This window comes from Zingiber officinale, chromosome 4B, assembly GCF_018446385.1.
Source record: "Zingiber officinale cultivar Zhangliang chromosome 4B, Zo_v1.1, whole genome shotgun sequence".
Taxonomy (NCBI): Eukaryota; Viridiplantae; Streptophyta; class Magnoliopsida; order Zingiberales; family Zingiberaceae; genus Zingiber; species Zingiber officinale.
Genome location: NC_055993.1, coordinates 25775772 through 25795435, shown reverse-complemented (window position 1 = coordinate 25795435; position 19664 = coordinate 25775772). Strand labels below are relative to the sequence as shown.

Below are 19664 nucleotides of genomic sequence, written 5' to 3'. Positions count from 1 at the left end.
TAAACATTTCCTCGCTTAAATGGGACAGTCTAAACAGGTTTTTCCGGGACCCAATATTTATCCTCATAAACTCGTCATATGAGCTCCGAAAAATTCTCGAAAAATTCCGGAAAATTTCCTTATGGTTATTCGCCCTTTTCGGTATTTTACAGTTTCAATTAACTAATGACTTAATCTATTTAGCAAACAAATAAAAAGTGTGTAAGTCAACTTAGGTTATTTTATCTAAGAATTAATCTAGTTAACTGAAGCAGATGACTCAGCACCGATCAATCGACTGATGTCAAATCTAGTTGACTAATGCTATGACAAATGAAGTTAAGGATGGAAGGAACAATTGTTGGATTTAGATAAGATACTATAGATTAGTCGATTGATAGTTGACTAACAACCAACTGATGGTTACCACATTAACATAATTGCATGACTCAAGAAGACTATTGTAACGACCCGACCCCTCGGCCCCTTGGACGGCCACAATGGCGGCCCATTAGGCGACCCCTTGGCGGTCCCTTGGGCGGCCACAATGGCGGACCACCTGGCGACCCCTTATGTCGTCGACCGACGACCCTCGGTCGTGTCGTTACTCACTAGATCTTTTCACCCCTGGCCAGTGGATTTTTGCCTTACCCAGGATTCGAACTCCAGACCTCCAGGATAAGTACTAGAGTTTATGAATCCTGGTAACCAAGTAAATTGTCACGCCCCTGGGAAGTCCCTGTCCGAAGAAATTTCGGCAGCATCTCCCCTGTACGGGTGACAATCTGACATATTTCTACAGACACAATATACATCAGCCACAGGCGGCTGGAATACACATAACCACGCAGTTATATATGCAGCCTACTCGGCTAATTCCACAAAAATACAACCAAACAGTTATATCTAAATCTAACAGCCCACTCGGCTGTACCAAAACCAAACACAGCGGAAATCCAATAGACAACACATACAACTATAAATAAAGACTGCTAGCCGGCTAGCCTTACACCACACAACCACACAACACTTCAGAAACAAAACCGAAACACAAAGTCAAATACAGACATATCATATACCAAGATATAAATAAATAAAATGCGAAGACTGGTCTTCTCATGTGACGTGGGGACCGGCAGACAAGATAATCCAAGCGACTCCATAATAACCTGGTACTTGAAAAAGACAGTGACCACGGGGGTGAGTTCAACAACTCAACAGATACCAGTTGACATGTATAGTAAGATATAACAGACAGTAATAACTATGGAGTACAGACTCCTGGACAAAAGCTGGAAATGCACAATAGAATAGGCTGAAGAGAACTGTACTCACTAGGGCCTCCTATCAGAATAGTCAGGTCGTCAGACCGAGAGTATCATAAATCCTGTATGCATGTCAAACATATTCATCCATCCAAATGTAGCATATAAGTGCAACAAACACAATCAGTATATGCATCAATGCATATGATGCCAATGACATGGTCACCCCTGACGCCAGTCAGCCATCTCACACACAATGGTGAGACCGAGTGGGTATGGCTTTGAAAACCGTGCACTCTGACGTCACTGCTCCTGATGAGTGACCAAGTGGACGGGATGCTGTCGGAGTACACCTATCCTCCTACCCTAAATCATAAGTGGGGGAGCGCAATGCTCTCATCTCCCGGTGCACAATGACGGGGAGGGATCCCGCGCGTGCTACCACGCTGCAGTACACTACCCATGAGCGTCCCAACGGAGCACCACCGAGCAAACTGACGTGTTACCACGCTGCATCACGCTACCCATGAGTGGACCAACGGAGCACCAACAATGATGAAACTAGCGATGTGCTCAACAATAATGGAGCAGACTATCGCACAGCATGCAATCATGCGAATGATGCATGACACTAAGCATGACAATATCTTGAACCAATCCACATATATATAAAATGTGTACCCTAGTATCAATAAGTCATATCCGAAGATCTAAGGTACACAAGACAAGTATGGTATAAAAACCTAGGTCCTGAGCATAATAAGGCATGGTATGTCACTGTCATATGAGCATATATATAATCATGTGGATACTAACATAAAATGCATAACAGGTGAGCAAACAAGCATGTAACAGGTATCCTATAGTGACATAATGAATAGCAACCTCTCAGCAAAGACTTCTTCACTCTCCCTCTCCAATCTCGTGCCCTTGATCCACAGCCAGGAGGAAGAACAAGCACAGCAGAGAAACACAACATAGAAGAAGATCAGAGGAGAAGATCACTGATCCACTGCAAAGTTCGTGGTTGCTGGACCCGGGTGGCTAAAATGAAAGGCTGTCGGATCCCAAAAACACCACAACACTTAATTCTCCTGGCTCAACTTGACCTAAATTGCAACAAGAAAGGAATCCATGATTTGATTAGAAGAACCAGCAAAGGAAGAACTAATCCGACACTTCCCTCCTAGTACAGAACCGGATCCTCACCTCTATGTCCTGAGCCCCAATCGGCGCCGACGATCTAGGGCACGCTGAGGGCGGCTGGATGGTTGCGTCGAGCAGTCAGCGTTGGGCATAGGGGAAGTCGACGGCACTTCCCTAGGGCAAAGGCGCGATGCTCGTTTTCCGGCGGTGATCGACCGGAGCAAGCGACGGTGGAGACGACTAGGGCAAGAGGGAGACGACGGTCAGCAATCGGGCGGCGCCGGCACTCTATAGTCGGCGTCTGTTGTTGGGGTCGGCGGTAGCACAGAGGAGAAGAACTTCGGTGAGGCGTCGGTGGTAGGGCGCCGGCGCTGCTCCGTGCGACCTCAGGTGGTAGCGGCGCCTGGTGCGGCTCGGGAAGGAGGAGAAAACTACCGAGGCAGTTAGGGCACGGGGGAGAAAGAAACGGCGGGGGAAAAATAAAAGAAAAAGAAGGAAAATGTATTTATAAATAAAAAATTTCCTCACTTAAACGGGTATCCTAAACAGGCTTTCCCGGAGCCCCATTTTTATCCCCGTAAACTCGTCCATACGAGCTCCGAAAATTTCTAAAAAAATTCCCAGAAATTTTGAAAAATTCCCTTATCATTATTTGTCATTTTTCGATATTTTACATTCTCCTCCACTAATAAAAATTTGGTCCCCCAAATTTCGTTATCTACCATCAGCAAACACCAACAACAGGTAAAGAGTATAAATGCTGAACGATAAATTAAATCACATACCTCAAGTGAAAAATGGGGGTATCGAGCTCGGATAATATCCTCGAGCTCCCAGGTAGCTTCCTCGTCGGAATGATACTGCCATCCAACTTTAACTAGTCGGATTGTCTTGTTCCGCAACTGACGCTCTTTCCGGTTCAGAATCCGTACCGGAACCTCCTCATAAGTGACGTCAGACTGAATGGAAACTGAGATATCTGTCAGCACATGTGTCAGGTCATGTACGTATCTCCTCAGCATAGATACGTGGAATATATCGTGAACGCCTGCCAGGGACGGTGGTAGTGTCAGTCGATAAGCTACTGCTCCATTCCTCTCCAGGATATGGAAAGAGCCAATGTATCGCGAAGCTAGCTTACCTCTGAGGATAAATCTCTTCACCCCTTTCTTGGGTGAGACTCGTAGAAAAACATGGTCACCAATAGAAAACTTCAGGGGTCTACGTCTCCGATCAACATAACTCTCCTGGCGGTCCTGCGCCTCTTACATCCTCCGTCTGATAGTACGAACTAACTCTGCCTCATGCTGAGCTCTATGAGGTCCCAACAGTTGGGACTCCCCAATCTCATCCCAGATGGTGGGTGTCCGACAAAGCCTACCATACAACGCTTCAACCGGTGCCATCTGGATAGCCGAATGAAAACTGTTGTTGTCGGCGAACTCTACCAATGGCAAATGGTCCTCCCAACTACTTCCAAAATCCAATACACATGACCTCAGTAAGTCCTCTAGAGTCTGAATGGTCCACTTTGACTGTCCATCTGTCTGTGGATGGAAAGCTGGAGCTGAGTGCCCAAGGCCTGCTACAGACTCTGCCAGAATCGAGATGTGAACTGGGGGTCTCTGTCCGAAATGATAGTCAATGGGACACCATGTAATCTGATGATCTCCCGGCAATATAGATCTGCCAATTGATCCAGGGAATCTGTCCTCCGGATCGCTAAGAAGTGCGCGGATTTGGTTAATCGATCAACGATTACCCAAATCGCGTCATGGCCTCGTCATGTCCTCGGCAAACCCACCACAAAGTCCCTAGTAATATGTTCTCATTTCCACTCAGGAATAGGAATCCGCTGAAGTAAACCTGCAGGTCTCTGGTGCTCAGCCTTCACCTGCTGACAGACAAGACATCTCACTACAAACGCGATGTCTTTCTTCATGTCGTTCCACCAGTAGGAACGCCTCAAATCTCGATACATGCGGGTCCCGCCTGGGTGGATCGCAAATCGAGAGTGATGAGCCTCCTGGAGTAACTCCTCCCTGACCGGGTGAGATGGAGGTACGCATAAGCGACCTCGGAAACATATAATACCCGCTTCATCTCGGGTAAACTCGGTCTGCTTTCTAGAAGCTATCTGGCTGCCAATAAACGACAGATGTAGATCACAGGCCTAGGCCTCCTGAAATCTTCATGCTGATCGACGACTGAGCAACCATGGTAACCAGAATACCCTGCTCTGTCTGTCCCTGCTCTGCAAGGCCCAACTCGGAGAAACCCTGAATCAAGTCCGTTACTGAAACTCGGTGACAAGCCAAAATCCCTCTGGACTTCCTACTAAGTGCATCGGCAACCACATTAGCTTTCCCCGGGTGGTAGCTAATGGTACAATCATAATCCTTCAGGAACTCTATCCATCTCCTCTATCGGAGATTAAGTTCCCACTGAGTAAAAAGTTATTTGAGACTCTTATGATCAGTGAGAATCTCAACTGTAATACCATAAAGGTGATGCCGCCAAATCTTCAAGGCAAACATAATGGCGGTCAGCTACAAATTATGTATTGGGTAGTTCTTTTCATACTCCTTCAACTATCAAGAAGCATGAGAGACTACCCTGTCGTGCTGCATCAGAACAGCGCCCAAACCCTGAAGAGATGCGTCGGTATAGAGCACGAATCCGTCCTCTCCAGAAGGTAAAAACAAAACTGGAGCCGACACTAATCTCCGCTTCAGCTCCTGGAAGCTGGTCTCGCAGTCCTCTGTCCAAGTGAACTTCACGCCTTTCCTGGTCAGGCGTGTCAGCGACATAACAATGCGGGAGAAACCCTCGACAATCGCCAGACCAAGGAAGTTGCGAATCTTCTGTATAGACTACGACTACTATCCAATGGTAACAAACTCTATCTCCTGTGGATCCACGGTATTCCCTATTGGTAACCATGTGTCCAAAAAAAAATCTCACAGAAGACAATCAAAATGCGCACTACTGAATTCACATATAATGTTTCCGTCGAAACATCCTTAGAACTATGCGAAGATGGTGTACGTGATACACCTCAGATCATGAATAAAACATCACGTCGTCAATAACGATAACGAATTCTGATCCAATATCCTAGGGATACCCAAATCATCGAGTCCATGATAACATCTAGGGCACTATTAGTCTAAATGATAAAACCAAGAACTTATAATGTCCGTAAATCAGACATCCTCAACCATAAGATCATCGACAATAAACACCAAGTAATAGATCCTCCAGTGTGAGAGCAACGCTCCATCACAAGAAATACCACATATGTGGGAGCAACGCTCTACCACAAGAAATCCTCAATATGTGGGAGTAACGCTCCACTACATATAATCCGTAATATGTATCTGCAATAAATATGGGAGCAATGCTCCACTACAAGCAATCCGCAATATGTGGGAGCAACGCTCCACCACAAACGATCCTAACATGTAGGAGCAACGCTCCACCACAAACAATCCAAGATATGTGGGAGCAGCGCTCCACCCCATATAATCGATAAGTGCCCAAGGCATCTAACTATCTAGCTAGAGGCTGTACGAGATCTCTCTACCACAGATCACTATGGTTAGCATAGGGTATAACAACCTAGTAAGCAATCAAATTCATAGTCAACTCTATCATCATCCTAGTGGGTCGGTCGCCCACTAATAGGAGAATTAGTTGACAGGGTAATACAACCAATAACATAATGTAGACACTCAACATTCTACATTCAACATAGGTAGAATCATCATGATGCTACCAACCATACACCTGACACACATGCACACACAACATATGTATGATCGACATAATCCTCCAATTAGTACACACCAAGCATACTCACAACATAGGTATAAATCATCGTGATACCTCCAACAATGCATACCGAACCCGTGTGCATATATCAACATAGGTATAATCGATAATACACCTCAAACAACACTCACATGACATATATGCACCTACGCCAAGAGTATAATCAACGTAATACTTCCAACAAATCATAATCGACACTAGTGTACACACAGAACAAATATAATGAACAAGATACCTCGAATATTACACCGAACACATCTGCACATATCACAACTCAGATTAAATCGATAAGATACCTCCAATAAAATACTCAAACACATGTGCATATTTCACAACATAGATTTAATTGACAAAATACATCCAATAAATCAATCAGACTACTCGGGTATATTCTACTAGAAACTCACAACAATCATAACTAGAAAAGTATACACCCACTACATGCAATTAGACCGTCCATCATTACACTCCTATAACACATAATAATCATATGTACACACCACATAGATGTGCAGAATCAGCATATTTAATCCAATCAACCTGATATTCCCTATGCTACCTTCTATGTTATCCAACTAGGTACATACAATCTAAAATTAACGTACCCATGGAATAGAATACATCGATCCTCTATTGATTGACCAAACCGACAATGGTATACGGCTAATTCAGTCTTTCCCCATGTCAGTACACGCCATGTACTCAATGTGCTCCAAATATCCAACTAAGCACGAATAACCCAAAGATCAGCATATCTATAAAATAGAGTAAGTCGATCCCCTGCTGATCGGACCAACCAAAATAATGAATCAGTGATCGACTATCTAAATCTAACAAATGTACGTTAATCCTCCGCAATCACAAAGGTATATCGATCTACGACTACCCAAGTTGACAAACGTAAATCAGTCATCTACTGACCGATCTAACAAGAGTAAATCAATATTTACTAATGAAATTAACTAAGATAAAATGGTATACTACTGGCTAGGTCAATATGAAGATATAGATACTATCCACTACCCAGCTAATAATAGCAGAGGCTGGTATGTGCCTCAATCTGCTAACCAACTAGTAGTAACAAAAGCTAAAACTACTGGTGTATGATATGAAAAATCACCAGAAACTGTAATCCTTGATCTCTAATAGGGTCGTTCATCATCAGTGGCTAACCCATCACATGTAATATGGGCTACAACATCAGACAGATACCAAATACAAAGTGCTAATACATGTCATAACTATCATAGTCAACAATGCATATACCAACAAAAAGGTAGGATGACAATATACCAACATACCTCCTATAACTTGGAGATGTCCGGCCGTTGCCAGGTCCCAAAACCCGAAAAGTCACATCGAGAATACTAAAACACGAAATCCGAAACACGAGAAATAAGACTCATAAACCGAGCTTTGATACCAATAAATTGGTATCAGATAAATCTCAAAAATCCAGAACACATAGCAAGTATCGTATAACTTGGCTCTGATACCACTAAATTGTCACGCCCCGGGGAATTCCCTGTCCGAAGAAATTTCGGCAGCACCTCCCCTATACGGGTGACAATCTGAAACATTTCTACAGACACAATATACATCAGCCACAGGCGACTGGAATATACATACAACCACGCAGTTATATATGCAGTCTACTCGGCTGATTTCACAAAAATACAACCACGCAGTTATATCTAAATCTAACAGCCCACTCGGTTGTACCAAAACCAAACACAGCGGAAATCCAATAGACAACACATACAACTATAAACAAAGACTGCTAGCCAGCTAGGCTTACACCACACAACACTTCGGAAACAAAACCGGAACACAAAGCCAAATACAGACATATCATATACCAAGATATAAATAAATAAAATACGAAGACTGGTCTTCTAATGTGACGTGGGGACCGGTAGACAGGATACTCCAAGCGACTCCATAACAACCTGGTACCTGAAAAAGATAGTGTCCACGGGGGTGAGTTCAATAACTCAACAGATACCAGTTGACATGTATAGTAAGATATAACAGATAGTAATAACTATGGAGTACAGACTCCTGGACAAAAGTTGGAAATGCACAATAGAATAGGCTGAAGAGAACTGTACTCACCAGGGTCTCCTATCAGAATAGTCATAAATCCTGTATGCATGTCAAACATATGCATCCATCCAAATGCAGCATATAAGTGCAACAAACACAATCAGTATATGCATCAATGCATATGATGCCAATGACATGATCACCTCTGACGCCAGTCAGCCATCTCACACACAATGGTGAGACCGAGTGGGTAGGTGACCAAGTGGACGCCATGCTGATGAGTGACCAAGTGGACGGGATGCTGTCGGAGTACACCTATCCTCCTACCCTAAATCATAAGTGGGGGAGCGCAATGCTTTCATCTCCCGGTGCACAATGACGGGGAGGGATCCCGGCGTGCTACCACGCTGCAGTACACTACCCATGAACGTCCCAACGGAGCACCACCGAGCAAACTAGCGTGCTACCATGCTGCATCACACTACCCATGAGCGGACCAACGGAGCACCGACAGTGATGAAACTGGCGATGTGCTCAACAATAATAGAGCAGACTATCGCGCAACATGCAATCATGCGAATGATGCATGACACTAAGCATGGCAATATCTTGAACCAATCCACATATATATAAAATGTGTACCCTAGTATCAATAAGTCATATCCGAAGATCTAAGGTACACAAGACAAGTATGGTATAAAAACCTAGGTCCTGAGCATAATAAGGCATGGTATGTCACTGCCATATGAGCATATATATAATCATATGGATACTAACATAAAATGCATAACAGGTGAGCAAACAAGCATGCAACAGGTATCCTGTAGTGACATATCGAAACAAGAACGAACATAATTATTACTAAAGGTTATAACCTACTAAACATATCAATATGACATTATCAAAGATAAATCAAGGTACCCGCCTCCAATATAGATCGAGCTAAATGACCTCTGTGTCGAAGTGCTCGTCCCGCGTCAAAGTCCTGTGTCACCAATGTATACATTTTATTTAGCTAAAAAATATATCCAAATGAATATCTAAATAAATTCCTTAACAACAATTTAGGGCAAAACCCTAAACCCTAAACCTCAACCTACTTAAACAAAGTTTAACGATAAATTAGGATTAGTTACCTAATCTCCAATCCACCGTTAGATCAATAATCCAAACTTAATTCCATGTACACATGACTAATCATCTATATAATCAATCTCCTAATTCTATTTATACAAATCATGAAAACTACATCACCCCTAATTCAAACACATAAGCAATTATGTATGTACCAATTCCTACCTAAATCAATATGTATCATAACCATGTTCCTTACCTAGATTCTTATGATCATCTAACCAAATCCTCCAATTCGGAACATGATCTACAATAAGTATTCAAATACACCTAATCCTTACCTCAAATCACAACTGTGCTTGATGGGAGGTTTGCTGTTGTGAACTAGGTGCCGCTGGACAAGAATAGCAACCTCTCAGCAAAGACTTCTTCACTCTCCCTCTCCAATCTCGTGCCCTTGATCCACAGCCAGGAGGAAGAACAAGCACAGCAGAGAAACACAACAGAGAAGAAGATCAGAGGAGAAGATCACTGATCCACTGCAAAGTTCGTGGCTGCTGGACCCAGGTGGCTAAAATGAAAGGTTGTCGGATCCCAAAAACACCACAACACTTAATTCTCCTGGCTCAACTTGACCTAAACTACAACAATAAAGGGATCCAAGATTTGATTAGAAGAACCAGCAAAGGAAGAACTAACCTGACACTTCCCTCCTAGTCCAGAACCGGATCCTCACCTCTATGTCCTGAGCCCCAATCGGCGCCGACGATCTAGGGAACGCTGAGGGCGGCTGGATGGTTGCGTCGAGTAGTCGGCGTTGGGCACAGGGGAAGTCGGCGGCACTGCCCTAGGGCAGAGGCGCGATGCTCGTTTTCCGGCGGTGATCGACAGGAGCAGGCGACGGTGGAGACAAATAGGGCAAGAGGGAGACGGCGGTCAGTAATCGGGCGGTGTCGGCACTCTATAGTCAGCGTCGGTTGTTGGGGTCGGCGGCAGCACAGCGGAGAAGAACTTTGGCGAGGCGTCGGTGGTAGGGCGCCAGCGCTGCTCCGTGCAACCTCAGGTGGTAGCGGCGCCTGGTGCGGCTCGGGAAGAAGGAGAAAACTGCCGGTGCAGTTAGGGCACAGGGGAGAAAGAAACGACGGGGGAAAAATAAAAGAAAAAGAAGGAAAATGTATTTATAAATAAAACATTTCCTCACTTAAACGGGTATCCTAAACAGGCTTTCCCGGAGCCCCGTTTTTATCCCCGTAAACTCATCCATACGAGCTCCGAAAAATTCCGGAAAAATTCCCAGAAATTTCGGAAAATTCCCTTATCATTATTCATCATTTTTCGGTATTTTACAACTATAAAATGGAGTTGGCCCATGCAGGCAACCCCCTCACCTAGAGGTCAATCGGTAGGCTAAAAGACCTTCCATGATTTACTTCAATTCCAGATGTTGTTTGGTGAGCGTAATTATCTTTTTTCGCTCTAAAAGAAGAAGACTATAAAATAAATTTGAGAGTGTGAAATACAACATCTATAAAGTGCAATACTCTGCCACTTTGAAAGCTCTGTTATATTCATTTTCTTCTCTTTTAGAATTCTTATTTTGCTGAATTACAAGAGGTTTCTTGCCTTCAATGTTGTTGAGAAGATGGAAATTTCAGTTCATGGAGACGCAAAATGACACTAGACTCAATATTATTGACATAGAAGAAGGGTATGAATTTCTTGTCGATGATACTAATAACATGTTACTTTCCTCTAGGTTAACCAAGAAATTAAAGTAGCTAGGAGGTGATGGGTAACACAAAAGCTAAATTGATACTTGAACAATCCTTATCCAACAAGCAGGAAATGAACATCTGAAAGTACAGGACCACCAAAGAGCTATGGGAAAAAGTTATAGCTGTACATGAAGGGTCATTGTAAGTGAAAAAGGGGACAAATGAAAGAAGCTTGCATGGTAAGTAATTAAGGTAACACTTATTATCATGAGCATGGACTAATGACATTAACAAAAAAAAATTACCAAATCAATAGATGGCATGAATCAGATATATAGTAGCTAGCGTACGAAAAATGAAACACTTGATGCATCTTAAATAAACGAGGATACAACAACGATCGAGTACACACACAAATCGCAACACTCAGAATGTCTGCTTCGATGCAGCTGAAACGGAATTGTCATGAGAACGAAACCATTTGACTTTGTTTTCCCCCCATATTTTATTATTTTCTTATCTAAACAATTCCATACTCGATCAACACTGAGATAGACGATCGATTTCAAGCGTTGCTGCGGAAAGAACCCAAAGCCTTGGCACCGCTCGCCCTCAAAATGTACTGGTGATAGGCCGCTGCGATCGCAGCTCCGATGACTGGTCCCACCCAGAAGATCCACTGCCATCATCCAAATATTAATTTCCACGTCATATTTTTAGTTTTTTAACCATTTTTTTTATTTATTAAGAAACAATATTATATTCGTTTCGTTAATTACCTGGTCGTCCCAAGCCTTGTCCTTGTTGTAGATGACTGCGGCTCCGAAACTCCTGGCCGGGTTAATGCCTGTTCCGGTGATCGGAATCGTCGCCAGGTGTACCATGAACACCGCGAACCCAATCGGAAGCGGAGCCAAAACCGGGACGTGGGAGTCGCGGGCGCTGCGCTTGGGGTCGGTGGCCGAGAAGACAGTATAAACGAGGACGAAGGTGCCGATGATCTCTGCGCCGAGGCCGGTGCCCTTGGAGTACCCGGGTTGAAGCTCGTTGGCGCCGCCTCCGTAGCGCACGTAGAACGATCGCTGGAATCCCTTCACCAGCCCCACCCCGCAGATGGCCCCCAGGCACTGCGCTATTATGTACAGCAGCGCCCGCACCAGCGAAACCTTTCGCGCCAGGAACAGTCCCAACGTCACCGCCGGATTTATATGCCCACCTGCGAAGAATAATTAATCACAACCTGAGATTCAAGATCGAGACGAATTTTAGGGCAGCTCTCTTTCTTTTTTCTTTTTCTTTCTAATTATAGAAGCAGAGTAATATATTAAGTTATAGTTATCGATGGATGACCGGAGATGCCGGCGGTGCAGTAAACCAGGATGAAGATCATGCCGCCGAAGGCCCAGGCGATGCCGAGCACGCCGACGCCGTTACACTCCGCGTCGGGGTTGTTGATCTGGGTGTCGGACTGGTGTTTGTACCCGATGACGGTGAGGACGGTGACGTAGAGGAAGAGCAAGGTGGCGATGAACTCGGCGATGACGGCGCGGTAGAGCGACCACTTGGTGAGCTCCTCCGCGTCGATCAGCGGCGCCGGCGGTGGGTCGGTGTAGTCCTTGGCGCTGTACTCCGCTTGCTCCGTCCCTTCAACGTCCTTCGCCATGATTAATTGCTGGACAAGCCGAGCTCTCGATCTGGATGAGAGCAGATCAGGGAGGAATCTAAGGATTATGTAAGCTCACTAGTGCGGTGTGGGTTGGAAGAGGGAGACTTGCAGGTATATATGGACCTTAATCCACATTTATTTTACCTTTTTTTAAAAAATATATATATATATATATATATATATATTTTATTTTTTAATTGACATTAAATATTCAACTTACCTGTTAATCTCAAGGATAATTAATCTAGACCAATAAAAAACTATCCAGATAAATAAAAAAAAAACTAACTAATTTTAAAGATAATCGATTCCGCTCCATCAATATTTCCCACCCACTATCAAATACATCAATGAATATTTGTAGATTAATTATCTATTTAGGAAATTTTATTTGTTAATCTGTGACGTTGAAACTAGATTCTTGATAAGGAAACTTACAAGACGCCCTATTATTGGATCATTGCCCCGAGGCACCTGTTTATTTTTATAATTTTGCCGTGGATGGATTGATGTTAAAAAATTGCCGACCCCGACCGACTAAATCCTAATTATTAGATCACCATCAACTTCGTAACAGTAAGTCCAAGCTAAACATGTAAAATGAATTAAATAAAGCACAAGTATTTATTTCTCCATTATCAGAATTAATATTGATTTAGAATTTGTGAAATTTGTTAAATTGTTATTGGGAGCAGGTAAGACAAGGACTATTGGTGCAAGGAAATCAGAGTGGTGACTCAGGCCCCAGCTCCGTGGAGATAAGCAAAATTGATTCAAGGTGACTGATCAAAAGCAAGCTTAATTTGAACCCAAGCAAAGCTTGACTAGCTAGCACTATTTGATTCTCATCCACTTCATCAATTCAATCATTCTATTCACCGAAGGCATGGTAGTAAAAACGCCCACCCTTCAAATTATTGATCATACCTCTAGAATTTGAATTTTAATTACGGTGCACGAAACATATTGTTTAGTCGGATGATAAACTTCAGAATAATCATTTAAATAATTTTTTTTTTAGTACTTCTTAATTTATCTTAGTAGGACGATAAAAAATTTTAGTAGGATTAAATCGATCATCTTCAGAATTAATAATACAAAAAATTAAATATTTGGATAAAAAAAACCTAGCTACAAAGTAATGATAAGAATTGGATCGAACTCCTTGAATAATACAGATTTAAATTTCACCTAGAGTATATACCCGGGAAATTTGAAAAATTTATGATATTGAGTCATCCATTTAAATTCATTTATGGTTCTCGATTTACTTTTATAGCAGGTACAAAATTTTTATAGAATCATACTGATTATTTTTAAGATTAGTCGAATCATAAATCTGGTACAAATTATTAGGACGTGATAAGCTATTTTTTAAAAAAAATCAGATATCTATTTTAGTTTTTGAATTGATTAATTCTGAGAATTGACCCAATATTTTTATTGGTGCTATTATTACTTTGTCACTTGTGCGGTGTCCCGGATAGTAAGTTCTTTTTTTCTTTGTTTTTTTGGATTAGCATCAGCCTACACCGACTGATCAATTTGGGAAAAACTTATGATATTAGGTTGTACATCAAGAGTCATATGTGGTTCCCGGCTTATTTTTATAGCCGGTATTAAATTTTCATATATAGAGCCAGACCCATTACTTTTTAAGATTAATGGGATCTTAAAAATCAAATATCTAAATTTAAAAAACAGATACGAGTCACTAGCTAGTAGCTGGTTAAGCTATTTTTTTTTTTTAATTCACTTATCCATTCTATTGTTTGAACCGATTAATCCTAAGAATTAACTTATATATTTTTTTATGTACTATTACTTTACCACTTGCGTGTGCCCCAGATAAAAAGTTTTTTTTTTTAATTAGCATCAGTCTATACCAATTAATCCCGGATACTTAGTCACTCCATAAAATTTTCAATTATGCACCGGATAAATTAGAAAGTACGGATCACTACGGATGATTTATCATTATGATATTTTTACGTCGACCGCTGGTGAAGAAAAATTTATCTGAAGGTTAGAATAAACTAAAAAATGCTGGTTAATTTTGACTTTTTGCATTACTGATTGCCATTCACGTCACTGACTCGTAAACCATTGTGGGTTGTTTACGGGTTTTTTTTTTAAAAAAAATAAAAAAGTATTTTTCAAATAGTATGCTGGCACGTGGTGAAACAGCGTCCACTACTTTAGGAATGTGCATAATAGGAGAACAAGACACTCGAGACGACAAAAAAAAAAAGCAGATGACACGTGGAGGGGAAGAGGCACGATTGGAGCCAAAGAAAAAGGCGGTTCGAGGCGGCTGCGGCCGGGAAAACTTGTCGTTGAATTATGCGTCGGTTGATTAGAATTGAAGGAATAGATTTGTGGCACAACTCGAATTGCCGGTGGAGTTCACACGTCACCAAATTTAACAATTCTAGCCACAAACCCCAAACTCGTCTTCATCAATAATTACAATTTAATACCAAAAGTCTAAGTAATCTCTTGGTTGTCAGCATTCTTAAATTGAACTTAATTCCCTAGTTGTGAGTCTATAGCATTAAGCCTATTAAAAGTCTCTCCAGAATGTTCAAGAAATTCCTATTCGTAATTCTATATATTAGCGTTATTCAAATTTCTCAAAAAATAATAAATTTGGAAAATCGCAAGGAATGTGTCTGAAATTGAATTCATCATTTTGAGGGTGAATTTTCCTAAACACTTTTAATTACAAGGTGTACAAAAATCATCACGTTTCATATCTTCGGTCATCGCAAAGTTTGACAAAGCTCTTTTCTTTGGAAAAAATGGGATAACTACTCAACTTCACGTGCTTTGTGCATTATGCTTGGACAAAGACATTCAAGCGAAGTGAATTTATTTTTATGAAAATTAATCATTAGTCTTCCATAACAATTTTTGTTTGTTTGTGTAATTATATATATATTTAAAAAATTTATAAAGTAGATTATTTTTAATGTTTGGCTGATTGACTAAGAAATTACTTTTTATTCGTTAAAGGCAGAACCTCACAAATTATGACAAAGGGTAAAGATAGATTCCTCAGTAAGAACAAAGGGCGAAGTATTTATTTACTTGATGAAAACTAAGAAGCATAAATTGAACGAGATGAGATCTTCTATCCTGAAAATATTATGTCTTCATGTCCCAACGTTGATCGGATGACTATGACATTTTCATGATGTACACTGCATCTTTGAGATGTGATTTAGATCGTCCGATCGACATTGGGACATGAGGACATAATATTTTCGGGACAGAGGATCTCATCTCCAAATTAAACAACCTTAGAGAGAGTCGACAATATAATTAATCAATCTGAGCAAGCAGAATATTATTGGCAAGTTGGGCGACGATGTGCGATCAATCAGTTTGGGAAAGTAAGGTTCGTCAGATCATCCCAGGTAGCATGGATTGCCTCGTCAGGCCAAAGTAAGCCTGATCAACTGATGATTTGGTTTATCGAGTAAGTTAGTTTAGCGAGCACTGGAAAAAAAAAAAAGTTATTTGCGACGAATTTTATAAAAAAATTCATCATAAAAAAAATTATGATGAATTTTACGACGAAAAGTTTTTCAACATGAATAAGTCATCCAATTCTACAATGCAATAATATAAATTCGTCACAAATTTTATAATAATTTTTTTTCGGCACAAAATTCATTGTAATTTTGTGACAAAAACAAGAATTCCTCGTACAATTCACACTGAAATTCAACTCGTCCCAAATGTAAATTTGCAACGAAAACCTATTTCGTTGTAGATTTGCTATCAAATTCGATTTGCCACAAATTAGCGATGAAAATGATTTCGTCGCAAAATCTACGATGAAAATAATTTTCATCACAAATCTATAACAAATTGATTTTCGTCACAACCCTATATTACGATAATTCTATGAAAATTTTTCATCATAAAATTTGTTCCAAAATTCAATTTTCTTTCTGTTGGAGCAATCTTGCTCAAGACATTACTCATTGTTGATGTTTGGTTAAAATAGTTTAAGCTAGGCATTAATTGTGATCTAACATAAGTATTGAGTGAGCAGATACAAAGAAAAGACCAAGTATGAAGTTTTGGCAAGGAAAGATCCGGAGGTGTGATCTATTGGCAAAAAGGAGACTTAGCATGACGGAGCCAAAGGTAGCCCTTGAAGGCAAGCGCAAGGATGAGGAGTCGTGGAGACAGAAGCATCCTAGGGGCGTAAGGCTGAGGGAAGGTGCTTGGAGGCTTGAAGTCTAAGCTAAGGAAGTAAATTCAAGTGTATAAAATAATGTAAAACTGAGACGGTACAAAATGCTGTAATTTTCAGAAGTATAAGGTACCAGTCGACTGATACTTACACCAGTCGACTGGTACCAAGGCACAGAATGGATAGAATGTCGCCAGGGTAACTGGAGGCAAGTACCAGTCGACTGGTGATGGTACCAGTCGACTGGTAGATGACCGTTATGAAGTGGCGGCTCAAAATCTCGTCAAATCCTTAGTGCCGTTAAAGCCCATCAGTCGACTGATAGGTATACCAGTCGACTGATGTCGGGAAAACTATAAAAGCAATTCTTAAGAGCTTGGAGAGGATCAACTGTTCTAAAACTGAAAAAGTGCTCATCAAGTGATCCTCAAGCCTACAGACACTCATACTCTTCCTTCTGATCCTAACTTTTACTTTGTAAAAGGAAGAGGAGATTGTGTAAGGGTTTCTCCACCTTCGATTGTCATTCGAGAAGGAGAAGTTTATAGTGGAACTTCATTGTGTGGGTGTGTGCGCCTTGGATTAGTCACCTCAAGGAGGTGGAGACCAAGTAAACAAAGGGAGTTAGCATTGAACTTTTGTTTTCATACTTGTTCATTTGTTTCCTTTATCTTCCACTAACAAGTTGTAGGTGAAAAACGAAAGAAAGGGTATTCACCCCCCCTCTAGCCGAACACAAAGATCCTAACAATTGGTATCAGAGCAAGGAACGCATCGGAAGAACTCATCGTCAACCGAAGCATCGAAATGACGTTTCAAGAGGGATATAGCACCGCTAGACCACCCTTCTTTGATGGCAATGACTTTGCATATTGGAAAGGTAGAATGGAATACTATTTAATGAATGATATTGAGAATTGGTTTAGTGTTGTAGATGGGTTTGAAAAGCCGAAGGATGGATCGGGAGCACCTCTTCCTACCAAGGAGTGGACAAAGGAGATGGCAAAGAAGGCCCAAGCTAATGCAAAAGCCACAACAACCCTACAATGTGGACTTTCAAAGGAGCAACTAAGCAAAGTAGGACCTTTCGATTCCGCCAAGGAGCTTTGGGAGAAACTCATTGAGTTAAATGAAGGATCAAGCGAGTCAAGAAGGGCCAAGAGAGATCTTTTGTTGGGACAACTTCAAACCTTCACTATGAAGACAAATGAAACCGTAAGTCAAATGCACGGTAGATTCAAGGAAATAGTAAATGGTCTTCATGTTATAGGTGAGAAAATTGACAATAGGGACCTAGTAAGGTATGTTCTTCAATCCTTTCCTAGAACCACATTATGGGCCTCAATGGTTGATGCGTATAAGGTTTCTAGAGACCTTTCTTTAGTTAAACTTGATGAATTATTTTGCGAATTTAAACTTCATGAGCAAGCTAATGCGGTTTCAAAAGAGAAAGGTATGGCTCTTGTTGTAGAGAAGAAGGAAAAGAAAAAGAAAAAGGAAAAGAAGGTGGAATCCTCATCATCCGAATCCGAGCAAGAATCATCGGATAGTGATGATGAAATGTCGGCAAGTGAAGTGGCTCACTATGTCAAAAAGATGATGGGAAGATCAAGAAAATTCACAAGAAAGGATGTGAAGAAGATGTTTCAACCCTCAAAAGGTAAGAGTAGCCAAAGTTCAAACTTTAATACTAATGTCACTTGTTATGGATGTAACAAGAAAGGACACATCAAGCCGAATTGCCCGGAATTAAAGAAGAAAGAAGAAAAGGAGAAGAAGAAAAAGGAGAAAAAGAAGGAAGCCATGATGGCCCAAGCTACATGGGATACACCAAGCATTGACTCATCGGATGAAGATGAGCTATGCCATGTTACTCGACATATGGCCTTTATGGCTTTTGAAGAGGGCAAAGATGAATCAAGTCAAGAGGAGGTGTCAAGTGAAGAGGAGTCATCAAATGAAGAGGAATCAAGTGATGAATCATCATCAAGTGATGATGATGAGGTAAAAGAATCTCCCAAAGTAGAATTTCTTTACAAAACTATTGCTCATCTCAAAAATGCTTTTGTTAAATCACAATCTAAGGTAAAAACCTTGAAGGGAAAGCTTAAGCTTATTAAAATTGATGCATGTTCATCTAGTGAGTCAAGCATGCTCAAGGAAGAAAACGAAAAATTGAAGAATGATGTGATTGAGTTAAGAGCATGTCTAGTGAAGTTTACAAATGGATCCAAATACTTAGATATGATCATTAGAGACCAAAGAGCCGTTTACAACAAAGCCGGTATAGGATATAGACCTAAAGAAAAGGAAGTTGCATACATGTCTCTAATTAATGGCACTAGAAGTGATAGAAACAATGTTAAGAAGAATGCTAAAGGAAAGGCAAGACAAGCTTGGGTGCCTAAGAAATATTTGAATGATATTTCCGAATCAAGTGCATGGGTACCAAAGAATTGTGTGTTTTATGTTGTCTAGGTAGAAGAGAAAAAGGATGCAAGTATGTGGATTGTGGATAGCGGTTGCTCAAGACATATGACCGGTGATGTGAGCAAGTTCTCCACAATAAACTATATAAAGAAAGGAACGGTATCATTTGGGAATAGTGGGAAGCTCAAGATTATAGGTAAAGGTACAATTGAGGTATCACCCAAAATTATCATTCATAAAGTCTTGTTGGTTAAAAATATGGGATTTAATTTGCTTAGTGTTAGCCAACTATGTGATGCCGG

The 19664-nt window shown here is 41.1% G+C and overlaps 1 protein-coding gene across 1 annotated transcript; it reads right to left on the bottom strand.

Annotated features, from left to right (window-relative positions):
• Nucleotides 1–11406: 11406 nt before the first annotated feature.
• Nucleotides 11407–12827, bottom strand: LOC121974880 (aquaporin PIP2-4). Its single transcript, XM_042526153.1, has 3 exons — nt 12410–12827; nt 11839–12275; nt 11407–11738 (listed from the first exon to the last, which is right to left on the bottom strand). The coding sequence occupies exons 1-3, from the start codon at nt 12720–12722 to the stop codon at nt 11625–11627; spliced, it is 864 nt and encodes a 287-aa protein (XP_042382087.1). The 5' UTR covers nt 12723–12827; the 3' UTR covers nt 11407–11624.
• Between the last annotated feature and the right edge of the window lie 6837 nt (nt 12828–19664).

Coding starts and splice junctions, on each gene's coding strand:
- LOC121974880 (XM_042526153.1), bottom strand. CDS start 12,722: ATGGCGAAGGACGTTGAAGGGACGGAGCAAGCGGAGTACAGCGCCAAG. Junction 12,276..12,409: donor CTGCACCGCCGGCATCTCCG/GTCATCCATCGA, acceptor TATTCTTCGCAG/GTGGGCATATAAATCCGGCG. Junction 11,739..11,838: donor ACAAGGCTTGGGACGACCAG/GTAATTAACGAA, acceptor GGATGATGGCAG/TGGATCTTCTGGGTGGGACC.